Source organism: Peromyscus leucopus, chromosome 12 (genome assembly GCF_004664715.2).
Source record: "Peromyscus leucopus breed LL Stock chromosome 12, UCI_PerLeu_2.1, whole genome shotgun sequence".
Taxonomy (NCBI): domain Eukaryota; kingdom Metazoa; phylum Chordata; class Mammalia; order Rodentia; family Cricetidae; genus Peromyscus; species Peromyscus leucopus.
The window spans coordinates 38,742,194-38,758,635 of NC_051073.1; the positions used below are offsets into that span (position 1 = coordinate 38,742,194).

General features: G+C 43.2%; 1 protein-coding gene and 1 pseudogene across 1 annotated transcript; one reads left to right on the forward strand and one right to left on the reverse strand.

The window, feature by feature from the left end:
- Positions 1–4,774: 4,774 nt before the first annotated feature.
- Positions 4,775–15,956, reverse strand: Cpox (coproporphyrinogen oxidase). The gene is made up of 7 exons (XM_028867542.2): positions 15,249–15,956; positions 13,299–13,442; positions 12,940–13,050; positions 11,530–11,671; positions 10,500–10,718; positions 6,847–6,951; positions 4,775–6,217 (listed from the first exon to the last, which is right to left on the reverse strand). The coding sequence occupies exons 1-7, from the start codon at positions 15,772–15,774 to the stop codon at positions 6,130–6,132; spliced, it is 1,335 nt and encodes a 444-aa protein (XP_028723375.1). The 5' UTR covers positions 15,775–15,956; the 3' UTR covers positions 4,775–6,129.
- LOC114691948 lies at positions 7,066–7,649 on the forward strand (annotated as a pseudogene).
- Positions 15,957–16,442: the final 486 nt, after the last annotated feature.

The window sequence follows — 16,442 nt, forward strand, 5'->3', positions numbered from 1 at the left end:
CTCAAAAAGCTCCCCTCGGTTTTGTAAATGGTACCTAACACGTTCCAGCTGTCAACTGCTGTTTAACAAACCATTTAATGGCATGCCACAGCAACCACTTGATCCCACACAAAGATTCTGTGAATCAGTGATTCCAGGATCTCAGGGATCACTTGTCTCTAGTCACAGGTCAAGGGCCAGCTGAGAAGACTGCTTTGGGCTGTAACAAGGGAGATGGCATATGTCCTGTTCCTTACTAAAGTGAGGAAAAATAGGTCCTTGTTCAGTGCTTCCTGTATTTTAATTATTTTTTATCTGCACTGGTGTTTTGCCTGCATGTATGTCTGTGGGAGGGTGCCAGATTCCCTGGAACTGGAGTTACAGACAATTGTGAGCTGCCATGTGGGTGCTGGGAATTGAATCGGGGTGTCTGGAAAAGCAGCTAGTGCTCTTAACTGCTGAACCATTTTTCCATCGCTAAGATAGGTTATTTTTAAGTAACTCCTTCATGTTGAGTAGGGCAAAAGAGGAAATGCACTTTACAGAATAAAGACTACATTGAACACAGCTGCTAAGCTGTATTGGGGGAGATACTACAGTTAAAATATTTTAAAGGATATTTATTGAACCTATTGTCTTTAAAAGTTAAGCGACAACTTAGCTTCAAGAATTTGGTACACTGGGTTGCATTCACACATTATGCTTTCGTTAGGAGGATGTACATATCCCAGATGGACAGATCATGAAAAGGGCTTTCCTGCCTTACCCAGTTGAAAAATGGAAATGACCTTAGTCACACCTGAACATGGAAAAATAGCCATGAAGACTAATTTACAAGTGTGTTAACTTACTACTAAAGTAAGCTGGGCAGTGGTGGCGCACGCCTTTAATCCCAGCACTTGGGAGGCAGAGACAGGCAGATCTCTGTGAGTTCGAGGCCAGCCTGGGCTACCAAGTGAGCTCCAGGAAAGGCGCAAAGCTACACAGAGAAACCCTGTCTCAGAAAAAAAAAAAAAAAAAAAAAAAAAACTTACTACTAAAGTGAGCTTTAGTTGGAGGCCTCACCAACTTAATTCTAGAAGCAACCCTGGCAGCAAAAGTAGCTACCACAGTTAATTAATCTTTCATTCTATAGGGCATAATAAATTTAATTCAATAGTTATATACATTTCAATTGGCTTTGAAAATTATAAATTTATAAACTCAAGCTCCATTTGCTTTTGGGATATCATCTTACAAGGACTCCAATTTGCAGTAAGGCTCATTAAGGAAGGGAATGGCTCAGTTGCTTTTAGCCTACTGGCTATGGGTGGGTTAGGACTTCTGTTGGTCTTTTCTGTGTCGAACACACAGATTGCAAGCCCAGTGCCACTTTGAGATCTTTGGCAGCAGTTAACTCTGCAGCTCACACACGATTGAGACTGCAAGATAATGAGTATTCAGAGACGGGTAACGCCTGGGGGGTACTCACCAACCTAAGACAGAGCACCTGTGTGGCCTGGGCAGGTGTCTCCATGACAGGTAAGGTGACCTGCTTACATCTCATGCAACCTAAGTCAGAAGCTCATTTATTAGTAAAAGGGGGACCTGTAGGGTCCTGGCCCCCGTTTTGGGTAACTGTTGCCTTGCTTGCTGACCTTGACCTTGGTAAACTCCCTATGCTAATTCCCTCCTGGGTTTCACCCTCCTGAATGCTTCAGGGAAGTTCCTTGTCTATGTATCCTGCATAATGGGCTTTAACAGCTTAGATGCAAGATTGTAAAACATCTGTATCGAATTTCTGCCCTTCAGGGTTCTCCCATTGTGCTGTAAGCCTATATTTAAGACCTCCTCCCTCCTTCAATAAATGGCATTTGGCACTAAAATAAATAAATAAATAATAAAGTAAAAAAAAATTTAGAAGCAAATTATCCATGACAGGCCAGTGTAGCAACTGTCTTCCTATGGACAGCTTTGTGGTAACCTTGTTGAGACTATGGTGGGTTAGATCATGTCAAGTTTCATGTTAAAGCCTGTTTCTGAAATGTGAATGAGACAAGAGACTGCAGGTGAAAGACACTTTGAAATACCAGTTGAATGAGTTTGACTTGTAGACTTGGGCCAGGAACTCTGCTGGGAAGGTGGAATGCAGTTTGGTTACAGTGCACTGCTGGCACACCTCAATGTGGGCTTGGTTTAAAACTACTGGTAGAAACTGGTCTGTGAGATTCTCTATCGTGACTGGGATTCAGAGAACACAGGGGATTAGTCAAGCATTTGGAAGCACCTAAGCCTCACTAATTTAAAGGATCTGATTAAGGTTTATTATGAAATAAGAGCTTAACAGGTGTACTTCTTTGGGAGGAACTAAATTTTAGAATGCGGGCTTTCAAACACATAGCTGATATTTGTGGCAGGATCACAATTTCCAAATGGGCTTTTCTAGACGGACCCTTGCTTGCATCTCTGCTTTCACAGATTAGGATTCATCATACAATGTTAAGTTTGATGCCATAATATTCTATAAAAACACAGAACACAAAGGATGAACAGGGCACTCATGAGTAATGTAAATAAACCTCCATCTTACATACCTTGTTTTTAATGAAATTTACACTGGATGACTACTGTAATGAGAGTGATAATAAAAATAAGAAATGTGTTGAACAAGTAGATGAGACTATTTCTGGGGCAGGATTCTCAGAGATCTGAACTAGGCACAGGAATGATGGACAAGCACATGAGAGAGTCCAGGCAGAGAACAATTTCCAGAAAGTCCAAGGTGGTATAACTACAAGGATGCTCAGAAAATAGTCTGAAGCAAAGTGCACAAAAGGAACACAGAAGAGGCTGAAGAGCAACAGAAGAGACCAATGGACTGCTTTCAATGTCCGGCAAGTTTAGGATTTTCTGTAGGCCTTGCTTTGAATACTCAGTGTAGAAGTGCCAGTGGGATCTAAATAAACGACTCTATAGAAACCAGAGTGCTTGGAGGCAAGCAGGCTATTGGGAACTAATTCCCCTCCCCTTGAATGTGGACTCATTTGTAACCAGGAGAATTCAGAACATGTGATAATTAATAACTTCAGAGGTTGGAGCAGAAAACCCATCTTCGGCTTCCGTCTTGTCCCACAGAGTACGTGTTCTGAGTCGTTGGCAGGCATCATGACCCACTGTCTAATATGGAGGGAACTTGGAGTTGTCCTGCCCAAGCTCACACATTGCATTGCAAACTTCCAGGTGAGCTGTGTCTTATTAAATCCTAACAAAAGACACATGAAAAAATGCATCCTATAGAAATACAGTCTATGGCTGATCTGGGCATGCCCAACAGCTGACCTTTGCTGTTTGGCTCCTGAAGGTTCACACAATGTAGACTTTTGGTCCTCTCTGCAGGGATTTTGAGGTGGTAGAAATCTGCAGTGATCTCACCTAATTATGTGGTACTTAGGTCACTGAGCACTGCCCTGGAAATGGATAAAGGCTGATTCCTCAGAAGCTGGTTCTCATGAGAGTGAGCTATTATAAAGGATATCCACTGCACACACTTGGCCTCTACTGTAGATGAACACTTCTCTCCCCTCTTCTCTGCCATGCTGTGATCCAGCCAAAAGGACCCTCATGAGAGGCCAAACTAATGGAGCTGTCTGGTCCTCGGTTTTTGGCAGCCCAAATGACAATCTGAACCTTTCTTTGTGAAATACCCAGCCTTTGGTATTCCATCACAGTAACAGAAATCAGACTAATGTAAGCATGCACAGCACGGTGGTGGGATGGCAGTCAGATACTCATCCCTGTGTGTCTATACCTCTCCTGATGCACCCTTATGACCAACAACATGCCTCTGTAAGACAACAGGAGTTAGGTGTTTATACCACATGGGTGTGTATAAACTTAGAATAACATCAGTAAGATTGTGAAAGAGCCATTCACTCTGAAGAACAATAGAATGATCTTCAAGTTTGCAGTTGTTAGTGGTCTTCCAGCTAAGGCTCCACAGTGGTAACTGAAGAATTCAAAACAGATGCAGAGGATTTTAAAATTTCAACGTTGTCTTGTACCTACCACCTGCAAGCCTTAAATACAACTAAATCAGCCAGAGATCTGTGCGATTTCCGCCTCCCTCCCTCCCAGCTCTGGAAATAAAACCCAGGGCTTTATGCATGCTAAACAGGCTCTACCATTGAACCATATGCTCAGCTTGACATTTTTAGTTCTTAAAAGGCAACCAGACCAGTGTATTCAAATACCTGTTCTTGTGTTTTTCTTCTAATTCATCTATACTGAAATATTACCCACAGATACAAAAAAAATCTATGATGTTGTAACGCTGAACTCAATGGGTTTTGATAAACGTATAGCATCTAATAACCATTGTCACCTTGGTCACAGCATAGAAAACACCATCAGCTCCCCACCTGCAGCCTGTGGCAGCCTTGACCTGCTTTCCTGCGTAAAGTCTTCCTGCTCTAAGTGCTCCTGGGTGACATTTGGCAGCACGTTCTTTCTGTGTCTGGCGTCTTTCTGTTGCCATGGTACTTCTGACGCCTGGTACACTGTTGCATTTTCAGTGGGTACTCATTTGTTGTTGCTCAGTGTTTTACTGCATGTGAAAGTCAAAAACTGTTTATCTACTTACCTGCTAATTTGCCATCTGAGTTGTTTTTTGTCTATTCTTACTAAAATTGCTAAGGAAATGAAATGCAAAATTTATATTTCTCTTGGATAAAACACCTAGTAATAAGGAACTATGGTTTTAGCACTGACAAATATATGTATTCCTAAGTCATTCCAATAAAATAAAGAATACAAATCCTTACTTGTCTTATTTCAAAATAAAATTTATTAGCTGGGTCTGTATAAGACAAGAGGAAGAATCTGTAGATTTTTCTCACCCTAAAAGAGCCAAACATGATCACATACATCCAACATATTCCAGGATAATATTTATATATGTATGAGACACTGCTCCATACAAATTCAATATATTTTGAATCAAATACAACACTACAGTCATATTATTATTTAGACAGACAAACCATGCATTAAGAAATCTGCTGTGACTTTTAAGAGAAAAGATAAAAGTTGAGGAATCTCTTATTTGAAAAGTAGGACAATTTCAATTGGTCCATTTTTTAAAAAGTATAAAATACCCACATGTTAGGCTAGCTTCATTCATTTTAATTAAAGAAAGAAAATGGTTTTCATTTGTTCTTAGTCTAAACTCCCATACCTAAATGTGTAAAATATAAAACTTTAAGTATCAGAATCCAGGAATATAAGCTTTTGCTTTCAAGAATACATAGAATCCCAATGCCAGCAAGTAATGAACTCACAAAAAAAAAACTCAACACTTAGATGTTTCTTATTTAAATAATAATGCCATTTACAGTTGTAAACTATAGCTCATCATTGAATTATAATGCAGGAACTGACAAGAAAATTTTAAGTGTTCCTAAATACTTATCTTTATAAAAAAAATGAATATTTTTATAATATTCTGGTCTATAGAGAAAGACAAATGAAAATTACATCAAAGAAACTTCAAAAATGACAAAGGAAAACATGTCCCTTCAAAAGGCATTCTTTTTGGTTTCTCTGTGTAGCCCTAGCAGCTGTCCTGCAACTCTCTCTGTAGACCAGGTTGGCCTCGAACTCACAGATATCTGTCTCTGCCTCCTGAGTGCTGGGATTAAAGAATTAAAGGTGTGCACCACCAGGCTTCAAATTGCATTCTAAAGTTACCAAGAGGGCCAACTTGACTGAACTAATGAAAGCTAAAATGTATCCCCTGATAAATTTCTGTGGCAAAAACTACAACTTCCAGCAACAAATAAGATGAAGAGCTTCCTGGTACATATTATAGTACTTACATTCCCTTATCTTAAGACCTGGAAACACAATGTCAAATTAACTGGTCATGGAAAATGATTCTAAAAGTACAATGGGTTTTACAACCAATGAACCTGGCAGTTTTACATCACCATCCATCGTTACCACCTCACTCCACAGCCTGGAAAAAGATCCAAAACCACCTGCCACAGAGGTGCTGCCCAGAGTGGAGAAGGCTGGGACAGTAAGGCACAGAGGATTGCCTGCCACACAGCGGCAGTAGTGCAGGAAGACCACCACGCCAGTGTCCACCAGGCCCTGGAACAATGCTCTGTTGCATCAATGTACCCAGTCCTTTGGATGGCGCAATACTTCCAGAATTTCAGCCTCCTTGGAATTCTCTGGGGGCGAATGCATGTACTCCCATCTACACACGTCCAAAACAAACCAAGAAAATGCAAATAAAATAACAATAAATGACACACATAACAAATGAAGTATGAAATCCTATGAGTAAAAAGAATGCACTGTACCTTCACCTCCCTGTGCCTACCCTGCCCTGCACCCACTTGTTAATAAATAAATAAGGAAGGAAGGGGAAAAAAATTGCTACTTAAGAGGTTAAATTTCTTAATAATTCTTAGGTATATCTGGGTTAATATTAAGATCCTAAAGTCAAAATACACTTTGAATAAACTAGAGTTTCATAAAGTATAGAACCTTGGATGATACATAGGTAGGTATTAGCTTAATTTTACACATGTATCTTTTAAGAAACCAGAAACGTCAACCTCAAACCCTCAAGCACCACTTCCGGCTCCCTGTGCTCTCTCCAAGGTCCTCATACACAAAGCTATGACATTCATCCTATCACTTCTTACAAAATCCAATTTGATGTGCCTTACAAAATCCACCCATGATTTTCTTATAAAATCAGCAAAAGGAAAATAAATGAAGCTGTAGGTAAGACACTGTCAGGGTTAATGTGCAGATTCTGTAGGGCACAGGGATTGGGGGTAGGGGGGGATGATTTACTATGATGAACTGTCTCCTTACCGGGCTGTTAGAGGTAAAGACATCAAGATGCTTTCGATCCGGGATCCTGGAGTAAAGAGCCCAAACTTGGTGCCCCGATCATACACCAGATTAAATTCTACGTACCTGTCATAAAGATATCAAATAACAATAAGGATGTGAGTCTTTTTGGGTTTTTTTTTTTGTTTGTTTTCACGTGTCCGGAGCCAGTCCGCAGGACTCTCCTTGCAGCAGCGACCACAAGCGCAAAAGTCCGAGCGAGCTTCAGCAGTTCAAGCCACGGCTGAACAAGCTTTCAGAAAGCGTCTTCCACTCTTTGACAAATATTGGTTGTCAAAGGAGGGCCACCGAAACTGTAACCAAGGGTGGCAAAAAAAAAAAAAGTCCAGAAAAGTCTCAAGGAAAAGTATCGCAAGCGACAGTAGTGGCTGTGGGATCAGGCGCCAAAGGAAAGGGGGAGAGATTCAGGCGGTCAGTGTCAAAGTTGGAGAGCAAGTTCTTCTCCCAGAATATGGAGGCACCAAGGTTGTTCTAGACGACAAGGATTATTTTTTTTATTTAGAGAGATGGTGACATTCTTGGAAAGTATGTGGACTGAAATCACTGTTGAAACGGTGTCACATGTAGCTGCCCATTCCGCTGAAGCTCTGAACCACACATCATGCAAATAATTTCCATGCCTCTCTTTATAATAAACTGATGATGCCTAAACTAATGATAACCACTGTCTCTGGAGTTTAGTTTCACTGTACTGTTATAAACATTTCCAAATAAAATAATGTAAATGAAAACAACAACAACAACAAAAACCCAGTAAGGGTGTGTGTGTGTGCTGACTGAAGCTTTCCAGAAATACTAAGGAACACTGAGAGGGAGCTTCTCTCCAGACCCCTTATCAACTGGGAGCCAGACACAGAAGCAGCTCACAGACCAGGGAGCCGTCTCCTCTGGAAAGCATCAATAAAAGGGTATTCTACCCGATGAACAATGGGATACAGATTGTGCTCCACACAGAGCAATTACAAATCAGGAAGGTTATTCTCCCCGTGAATGAACAGTACCAACAGAAACTGGGACCAGCCATGCACAACAATGAAGAAAACAGCTTTTTTTTTTTTTTTTTTTTTTTTTTTTTTTTTTTTTTTTTTTTTTTTTTTTTTGTTTTTCAAGACAGGGTTTCTCTGTGTAGCTTTGGTGCCTGTCCTGGATCTCACTCTGTAGCCCAGGCTGGCCTTGAACTCAGAGACCCACCTGGCTCTGCCTCCATAGTTGGGATTAAAGGCGTGCACCGCCAGCCAAACATTCTTATTTAGTGCATAGGTTGTTGTCATTAAGCCCAACAACAGCAAAAAACAAAACAACAAAACAAACAAACCAAAAACACCTCTAGAATCCTTAGTACTTCACTCTCTGAAAGACAAGCTTTGTGTGGGAGTTTGTCAGAGAACCTGTAACAATTTCAGCAGCTGTATCTACGGGATTCCTTTCTGTCTCCATCGTCTTTATCACTGACTGGCTTCCATGCACTAATGACTATTTTATTCCTTCTTCTGCCTGTCTCAACAGATTAGTCAATTAAAAACAAGAATAAAACCTCATTCCCGAATCTGCGGGAGAGGATTTCCCGTCTCAGCAACCATCTTCACTTGACATTGCCTTTCTACAGCGTGTTCTACAACATGTTTGAAGACCTATCTCAGGGATTGTTACACAGGAATTCTCAGGATGCACTGTGTAGCCTGCCTCTGCTATTTTGGAGTCAGGATGCCTCCTTGCTCAATATCTGCCTTGACTCTCGCAGCTTTCACTTGGACCTGACCTCTCTAGTGCTTCCTGTGCATCTAACTGCTGATATTCCTATAATCCACAGGCTGGAAAGAACCTCTTCAATTTCACAAATGCCTCTATTCTATCCTGCTGTCCTCCCTTTCTCAAAAAGAAAAATTAGTTCAGATTTTAGCTCCTATTTTCCTATGGAAAGATAACTAAGAGACCAAAGTTCAAGGCCTAAGAGGACAGCAGTAACCAAGACAACCAACTAGATGAGATGCTCAAATAAGAGAATGGATAAAGTCAAAATAATAGAGTCAAAAGGGAATCCGATGACTCCTGAAAGGGACAGTCTTTTTAGGAGTGGGGGAGGGAAGAGGTCTGTAAAGGATACAGATAACGAGTTAGGAATACAGAGTAAGAACTGAAGCCGGTGCTGAGCACTAGGCATCTTTGCGATGATGCAGGAGTTATCTCAAGCCCCAGAGTCCACTGCTATCTTCCAACCCCGAGATAAGGGTGACAGAGAGCTTTTATGTGAAGATTAGTGACATACTAAGCCATGAGGAATTAATCTAGCACTTCACACATTGCTTAACTCAAAAGACAGCAGCCAGGCAATGATACACACAGAGCAGAACTCACAGAACGACCTGCCATCAAATGATGAAAAAGAAAAAAAAATATTCTTGTTTTGTATAATAGTAAATGGTAAAAGCTTCACCTAAGGAGGATCCATAAAACTTTCGATGCATACTGAATATGTCCAGTAATAAGCAGAGCTTTAATTAGCAATACCCTCCCTACTGAACTATGAGCCACTTTTCACCACATCTATGCTATGCCTGCCTACCCTGTAGTCAGGCCCAAGATGAATCTAGAGAAAGAAGGACAGAATGGGAAGGGTATGGTTGACAATTGTGTATGTGTGTATGTGTGTGGTGGTGGGTGGGGGGGGGCGGAGATTAAAACAAACCAACCCAGAAAGTCAAATACAAACCTTTCTCTTTAAACTTGTAATAAGGCCTTTTCAAGGCACAGCTTTCCTTCCTTAGGGCTCCAAGTTTCAGGTGCCCGAGAGAATTAACATGAATCAGGAGAATTCATGTTATGACTATGACTCGTGGTGCATATGCAATTAAGATGGCCAAAAAAAACAGGGGGCTGGCAGAGTGGGTATGTGGACGGAACACAACCTATCTCACCAGCTATGAACGCACCAAGTTCAATACAAAGCCAGTGGCTGGCGGTAAGTAGGGCTGAAAAGCACACACAGGACAATTCAGAGTCACGTCTGGGATGCTATCAGACTGCTGTGTTATCCTGGGCAAAGGAATTAGCTTGCTAAGGACACCTTATGATCAGTGAACTGATGATGCCATGTATACCACAGGTTTCCTGGGAAAACCAGACACAAAATACCTTATACAGGGGCTATGCACAGTAAGAGGACCAAAATGCGTAAAGGTTATCATTAAGAATGAATAGTTTGTATTAAAATCACTTTCATAAAATATTTAAGATAAATTTTTTTAAAGTGTGACTACAAATTTATAAGCAGAAAAAAACCTTAAATGATGCACTCATCTTAGTAGAAGGATAGAAAGGAAATAAAGAGAATTAAATTCCACAAGTACTTACCTTATATGGCACATGTGCCTACTATGAGTGTGTGTGTATGTGTATATGAACTAAGTAAACCTTGTGATGTTGATTATTTATACAATGCTATTAAATTCAATTTCAATACTCATCTACTTAAGAAGAAAATTAACAATGTGGATTAATATGACGAATTAGAAAGTATTTGACCACAGACAATCCAATAGCCACTATTCTCAGAGCCGCCCTACTTCTGTAAGTTGTACAAAGAGACAGTTCATGTCCATTCCTCGGTCACTCACCGTCCTCTCCTCAGCTGCTGCCACAGCTTATCCTGAGGGGTGAATGAGTCATCACAGTGCTTTTTCACAATGGGAACATACGAAGGAACCACAGCTTCAGCACACGTCTTAACGAAGCGGAATGCTTCCTCCTTGGACGGGGAGTTGAGATCATCAAAAAAGATGCCTCCGATGCCCCTTCGCTCCCCACGATGCACTATATAGAAGTAGTCATCGCACCTAAAACATGCAGCAGAGTTAAATCATGGACCAAAAGGTCAGACGAGAAATACATGGAAATAGGTACAGGCCCTTAAGGTTCAAGACACTCTCCCTGACTCATACCAGCAATATTTTCTATACTATGAAACTAGGACTTAGGCTAGATTTTCTGAAGATATTACACATGCAGATATACACACACACACACACACACACACACACACACACACACACACATATGTATGTATGTTATGTATACACTCTTAAGTGCGTAGCAACCAGGCAACTCAAAAAAAAGCCAATCTAAGGATAAGGAACACTAAGAACTTCAGCAAATAAAACAAGAGTACAGCACGGCTACCTACTTCCTACAAGTGATACCACCAGCTCGGCACTGTTGCTTTTACAGGAGGCAGAGGGTGAGCGTCTCCTAACACTGACACTAGTTGGTGCGAGCCTGAGCTCTGACGTGTCAAAGAGTCTTCTTCACCAAAAGCAGGACGCCACAAACAACTTTAGGTCTCCTTCAGGACTAAAAGGGGTGACTCTAAAGCATGTATGGCTGGGTGGGGGGGGGGGATGCTGGCTGAAGGAAATGTTTACAGAACGTCTTCATCTGTGTTAAAGGTTACCCTTAGGAGCCAGCACAAGAAGCCATCAACCTCCTCGGGATGCCACTGTTCTGTCTAACAAAACAAGTCTCCGAAGACACCACTCACTAATCTAACTGTGTAGAATAGCCCTTAACTTGGAGAGAGCTCTTTCGATGGTCATTATATAAATATAAGGCCCACAAAAGATTAGCGAAAATACAGTCTCAACAGCTTACCATTTTTTAAATTTGGGGTAGATATCCGGGCCGTGCTGATCGCAAGCTTCCTTTAGAGTGCGATGGAAATGGACAGCATCCTCTTGGTTCAAGTATGTTGGCGTGAGGTCACATCCACCCCCAAACCACCAGTGTGTGTCACCTACCAAAGCAAGGGAGCCATGTCAATGTTGCCTCGAGACTGGAGCACACCAGGGATAGTACTAGCAAGCTTAACTCGGCAACTTAACTTATGGATATGAACTAGGTTACAGCCAAGGAACATTTAACCGAATTTGGTTCTGACAGCTGGTAAAGCTGAGGCTGGCGAGATGTAAAAAAATGGGAAGGAGACGAGATAGGAAATTAGTGAGAGAGAAGAAGCTGGCAGGGAAATGGGAGAGAATGGTGAGTAATAACAGTCCGTACAGCTGGTCTCAGCTGTGAATCTCAATGTTGGCTTAACTTTAGCATCACACAGCTCAAATATCTCAGCTAGATCACTATTTAAAAAAGCAATTCCTACATGAAGTTAATAAAAACAGTGCAGGAGAGTCTGATGATCCCACTCTTAGGGATCATCACCCCAAAGCCACTGACACATTCCATTTACCCCATAAAGGGAGAAAACACACACTAAGGGAGCCGTCTACCATGTAAGAACAACTGTTTCATGTACTCGCTCTTATCTATAAGTTGTCAATACCAGTTACCAGCGATTATACGTGTGCGTGTGAGCATAAAATGGTGTGTGTGTGCAGGTGCACATGGGTGTATTTGCGTAGAGGCCAGCAGCTGACATCAGAGGTCTTCCTTAATCACTTTACCATTTTATTTGTTTTGAGACGTGGTCTCTCACTGAACCCCAAACTTACCAACTAGCTATACTGACTGGCTCCAGATATCCCCTGTCTAGACTCTCCAGCTCCCGGCTTTTTAAGTAAGTTTTGGGGGGAATTCCAACTTAGGTCCTCATGCACTGTACATAGAGTTCATATATTTGTGTGTGTGACCCCAATGGCAAGTTCTCAATTTCAGCAGTAACAAATTTCTATCATGTTGGGATTGAAGTTTTGGTTCACAAAATCCTTCTGTGTGGAGGAAAGAATCAGTATCATTCTGATGTTTCAGGTCCTATACACCCTGCCAAGACCTAGCCTCTGTAATACTACTGAAAAGCATAGTAATTTTGTCCTCTCTTACTTTTTTTTCTTTTTCTGGTTTTTCGAGACAGGGTTTCTCTGTGTAGTTTTGGTGCCTGTCCTGGATCTCACAGAGATCCGCCTGGCTCTGCCTCCCCAGTGCTAGGATTAAAGGTGTGCGCCACCACCACCTGGGCTTCCTTTCTTACTTTTTGATAGGGTACCTTTTGATTTCTTTAAAAGACAGACTTTGCACAGTGATATTCTGTATAACTCTTGAGAGGCTTACCATCAGCTTCTTCTACTTCAAAGTATCTGTAGTTGAAATGCATAGTGGGTGCATAAGGATTCTTGGGGTGAATCACAGAGCTTATACCCATAGCAGTAAACGGCAATTTACCTGGAAAGTGAAATAACATAGTGAGATGCATTCAATCTCCTGGTTTGACACAAATTACTCTCCTGTGATTTCTGAATCCATTATCATAAGCTGCTCTGTAACTTGTCCCTTAAGATATAATTTTCACAGTGAAAGCATGTGAACATGCTTACTGGGCATATGCATCCAACGGCTGTGCCAGAACAAAGAGCTACTTTTAAGCAAATCTGGTGGGAAAACAGTTGGAAGGGAGAGTGGACCAGACTTACCATCTTTCCTCTTCAGGACTTTTCCTCTGCCTCTCATCTGACTTGCTGCTTCCTCTGAAAGACTCCCGTGAACGACAGAAATGCTCACCCCAGCCTTCTCAAACACACGCCCATCCTGAAGCACACAAGTGATGCCACCACCTCCTGTCCACAGGAACAGAAAACCACAGAACAGGGGACTATCAAATGGGAACCAACTCTTCCCATGAACTCAGCAGCATGAGGCATTCGCTTCCTGCTCTAGCTCCAAAACCATCTATAGCATATATTTTAAAGTGCAGTACCCTGGATGATTAGATGAGCTTTCTGTCATAAACTGTTCATGCTAGGCAAACATTGAACCTAGACACAAACCACTAAAATGACTGTTCCTTCTGTGTTCTCACACCATTGCCTAATCAATCACCAAAGAACTCTGTCTTCAAACATGACTAAAAGGAATCCATTTGTTATTCACAAAATAGAAAGCTGATGTCACAGGCAGGAGTGGGTACATTTAAACAGTGTTCTACTTTCACTGAATACAAGAACTCCATATTGCTTCACGTTTTCTTCCCTCAACCTGCTATCATTACCTTTAACTTTTCTATGCAATTTAAAAATGTAGCTTTTTTTTTTTTTCAAGACAGTAGGGTCACCCCAAACCACTGCTTCTCAAAAATTAATGTCTGAGTTGCTTTATGTCTAAGAGCTGGTGAGAGAGAGTGTGTTTGTGTCACAGGATGATCCAGTAGAACCCGTGAACATTCCAAATGAGAACAACTCAAGAGAAGCCGGACAGCATATCCAAGAGCTCACAGTTGGGAGGAGGGTAAGTGATTTTTTTTTTCAAGTGCTGACCATGTTTCTGACATTCTAAGCACTCTACTTATATTCATAAATTACGAAACATGGGAAGAAAACAGTAACTTCCAAAGGTTACAAAGCTAGCTATATAGTATAGTATGTGAGACGTGTCCTGGGTCAGTGGCCTTTACTTGAAAACATCACAAGATGGAAAACTAGATCAGGCCGAATGTCACTTAACACCGATGTGGCAGCATCACAGCTCAAAAGGTGTTGACGATAGATATCCTGTTATATTTCCAGCTGGGAAAAGGTCAGCAATCCTCAAGTTTAAGATCCTAAACAATCCTAAGTTTAGATGGGAGGGGAGACTATATAGGGAACATGGTCGCCAATACATGACTCGACAAAAACGGCAGGTATTTTAGGATTCTAAGGAAATGTTTTCCTTCAAGAATTTCTTTCTTTTTTTTTTTTTTTTCTTGAGACAGAGTTTCTCTGTATAGTTTTGGTGCCTGTCCTGGATCTCACACTGTGGACCAGGCTGGTCTTGAACTCAGAGATCCGCCTGGCTCTGCCTCCCGGAGTACTGGGATTAAAGGCGTGCGCCACCACCGTCCGGCTCCTTCCAGAAATCTTATGTATTTAATTCAGTAAGAGCTACTGAAACACCAACCATATATTTCTTCTGCAACCGCCCCCCCCCAAAAAAAAGTAGGGAGATTCTTGGCACAGGGAGTTTAGTAGACACTCAGGATGAAGGATTAGTGTTCCTTCTGCCTCTATAGGACAAGGGACAAATACACCCTAACCAGCAGATGAAATGTAGTATAGGAAAAAGATCTGTTCAGTAACACACTTTGAACTTTGAACGTGCAAGCTCCCGTTTGTTGCCTGCAAGTGTTCCTTGATAAACCAATAGAAAGTGCAATTATGAATTGGCAATATTTTGAAACGGCCAGTCCTACGTTATTGGCACATCTGGGTCCACATCTGCAAGCAGAGAATACACAGCTCTCTCAATGTCTGTCTTTTTTTTAAGGGTGTTCCGTCTAATAGATCAAACCCCGGTGGGTACTGCCTACTTTAACCTAACCCCAATCCTAAACTGCAACTGGTGCCCACTCCATCCCACGGTGGGTGACAGGAGGGCCCTCTGCTCACCTTCCTTCCTCTCCCATCGGTCCACAGAGAAGTCGGCGACCCCGTCTACCTGTGCCAGCGCCCGACACACCTGGGCCTGGGTCTCCATGATCATCAGTTCCATCTTGGTCTTCATGTCCTCGGGCCTCCTCCGCAGCTCACGCAGGTCGGTCACCGGCGAGGTCATGAAGGCGCTGCAGCGGCGAGCCAGCTCATCGTCCTCCTCTTCCTCCCTGCGGCCAGGCGAGGGGCTTCGCGCCCCTGAGCTCTTGGGCACCATCTCCGCCCGCTGCACGTGCCCGAAGGCGGCGGCTGCCAGCCCTGCCAACCCCGCCAGCGCCGCGGCCAGCCCGGTCCCCAGCCAGGACCCGCCTCCAGCCGAGGGGCTGTGGCCCAGCCCGCGGCGAGCCTGGGTACCAGCGGTGCCAGGCAGCCGGCAGACGCGAGCGGACGTGCCGCGCGGGGACCAAGCGCGCAGCCGTCCATAGTCGCCCTGCACCGCGCGCCAGCAGGGGCCCGCGCCCAGCCGGCCCAGCTTCAAGGCCATGTCCCGTCCGGACTGGGCAGCGCCGGTCCTGTAGACCCGCCGGAGTCCCCCGGGGTCCTGAGACCGAGACTCGCTGCAAATTGGAACCCGGAGCCTGGAAGAGCTGCTGGCGGGTGTGGGCCGCAGGCCGACGGGCAGCAGGCGGGAGTGGAGGATGCTGGGAACTGTAGTTCTGTCCTATCGCCACCTGCACCCGCCTGACTGCTCCAGGACTGGAAGATAAGACTCCACCCCGCCCACTGAGGTGGGTCCTACGGCAAGTACGTGAAGGTCTGTGGAGGTGCTAGAACTGATAACGGGGGCCGTTTACCCTCTGCATCAGCGACACGGTTGTGTAGCTTGATCTGCTTAAGGGGTCCCCTGGCAGCAGGATCAGGATCCATCCTTTGGTGCATCAGCTGGCTTTTTAGAGCCCACTACCTACGTTGGGACACCTTGCACAGCCTTGATGCAGGGGGCGGGGCTTGGACCTGCTTCAACTGAATGTACCCGGCTCAGCGATGCCTCACCTTATAGGAAGAGGGAATGGGGGAATCGGTTGGGGGCGGAAGGCTGAGGGGCAGGAGGAGGGAAGAAAGGGAGATCTGTGGTTGGTATGTAAAATGAATAAAAAATTTCTTAATAAAAAAAAAAGGTGCCGTTTATTCACGTACACCACCTTCGATTAC

Coding starts and splice junctions, on each gene's coding strand:
- Cpox (XM_028867542.2), bottom strand. CDS start 15,774: ATGGCCTTGAAGCTGGGCCGGCTGGGCGCGGGCCCCTGCTGGCGCGCG. Junction 11,672..12,939: donor TGAAGTAGAAGAAGCTGATG/GTAAGCCTCTCA, acceptor TTGCTTTGGTAG/GTGACACACACTGGTGGTTT. Junction 10,719..11,529: donor TACCCCAAATTTAAAAAATG/GTAAGCTGTTGA, acceptor TGCATGTTTTAG/GTGCGATGACTACTTCTATA.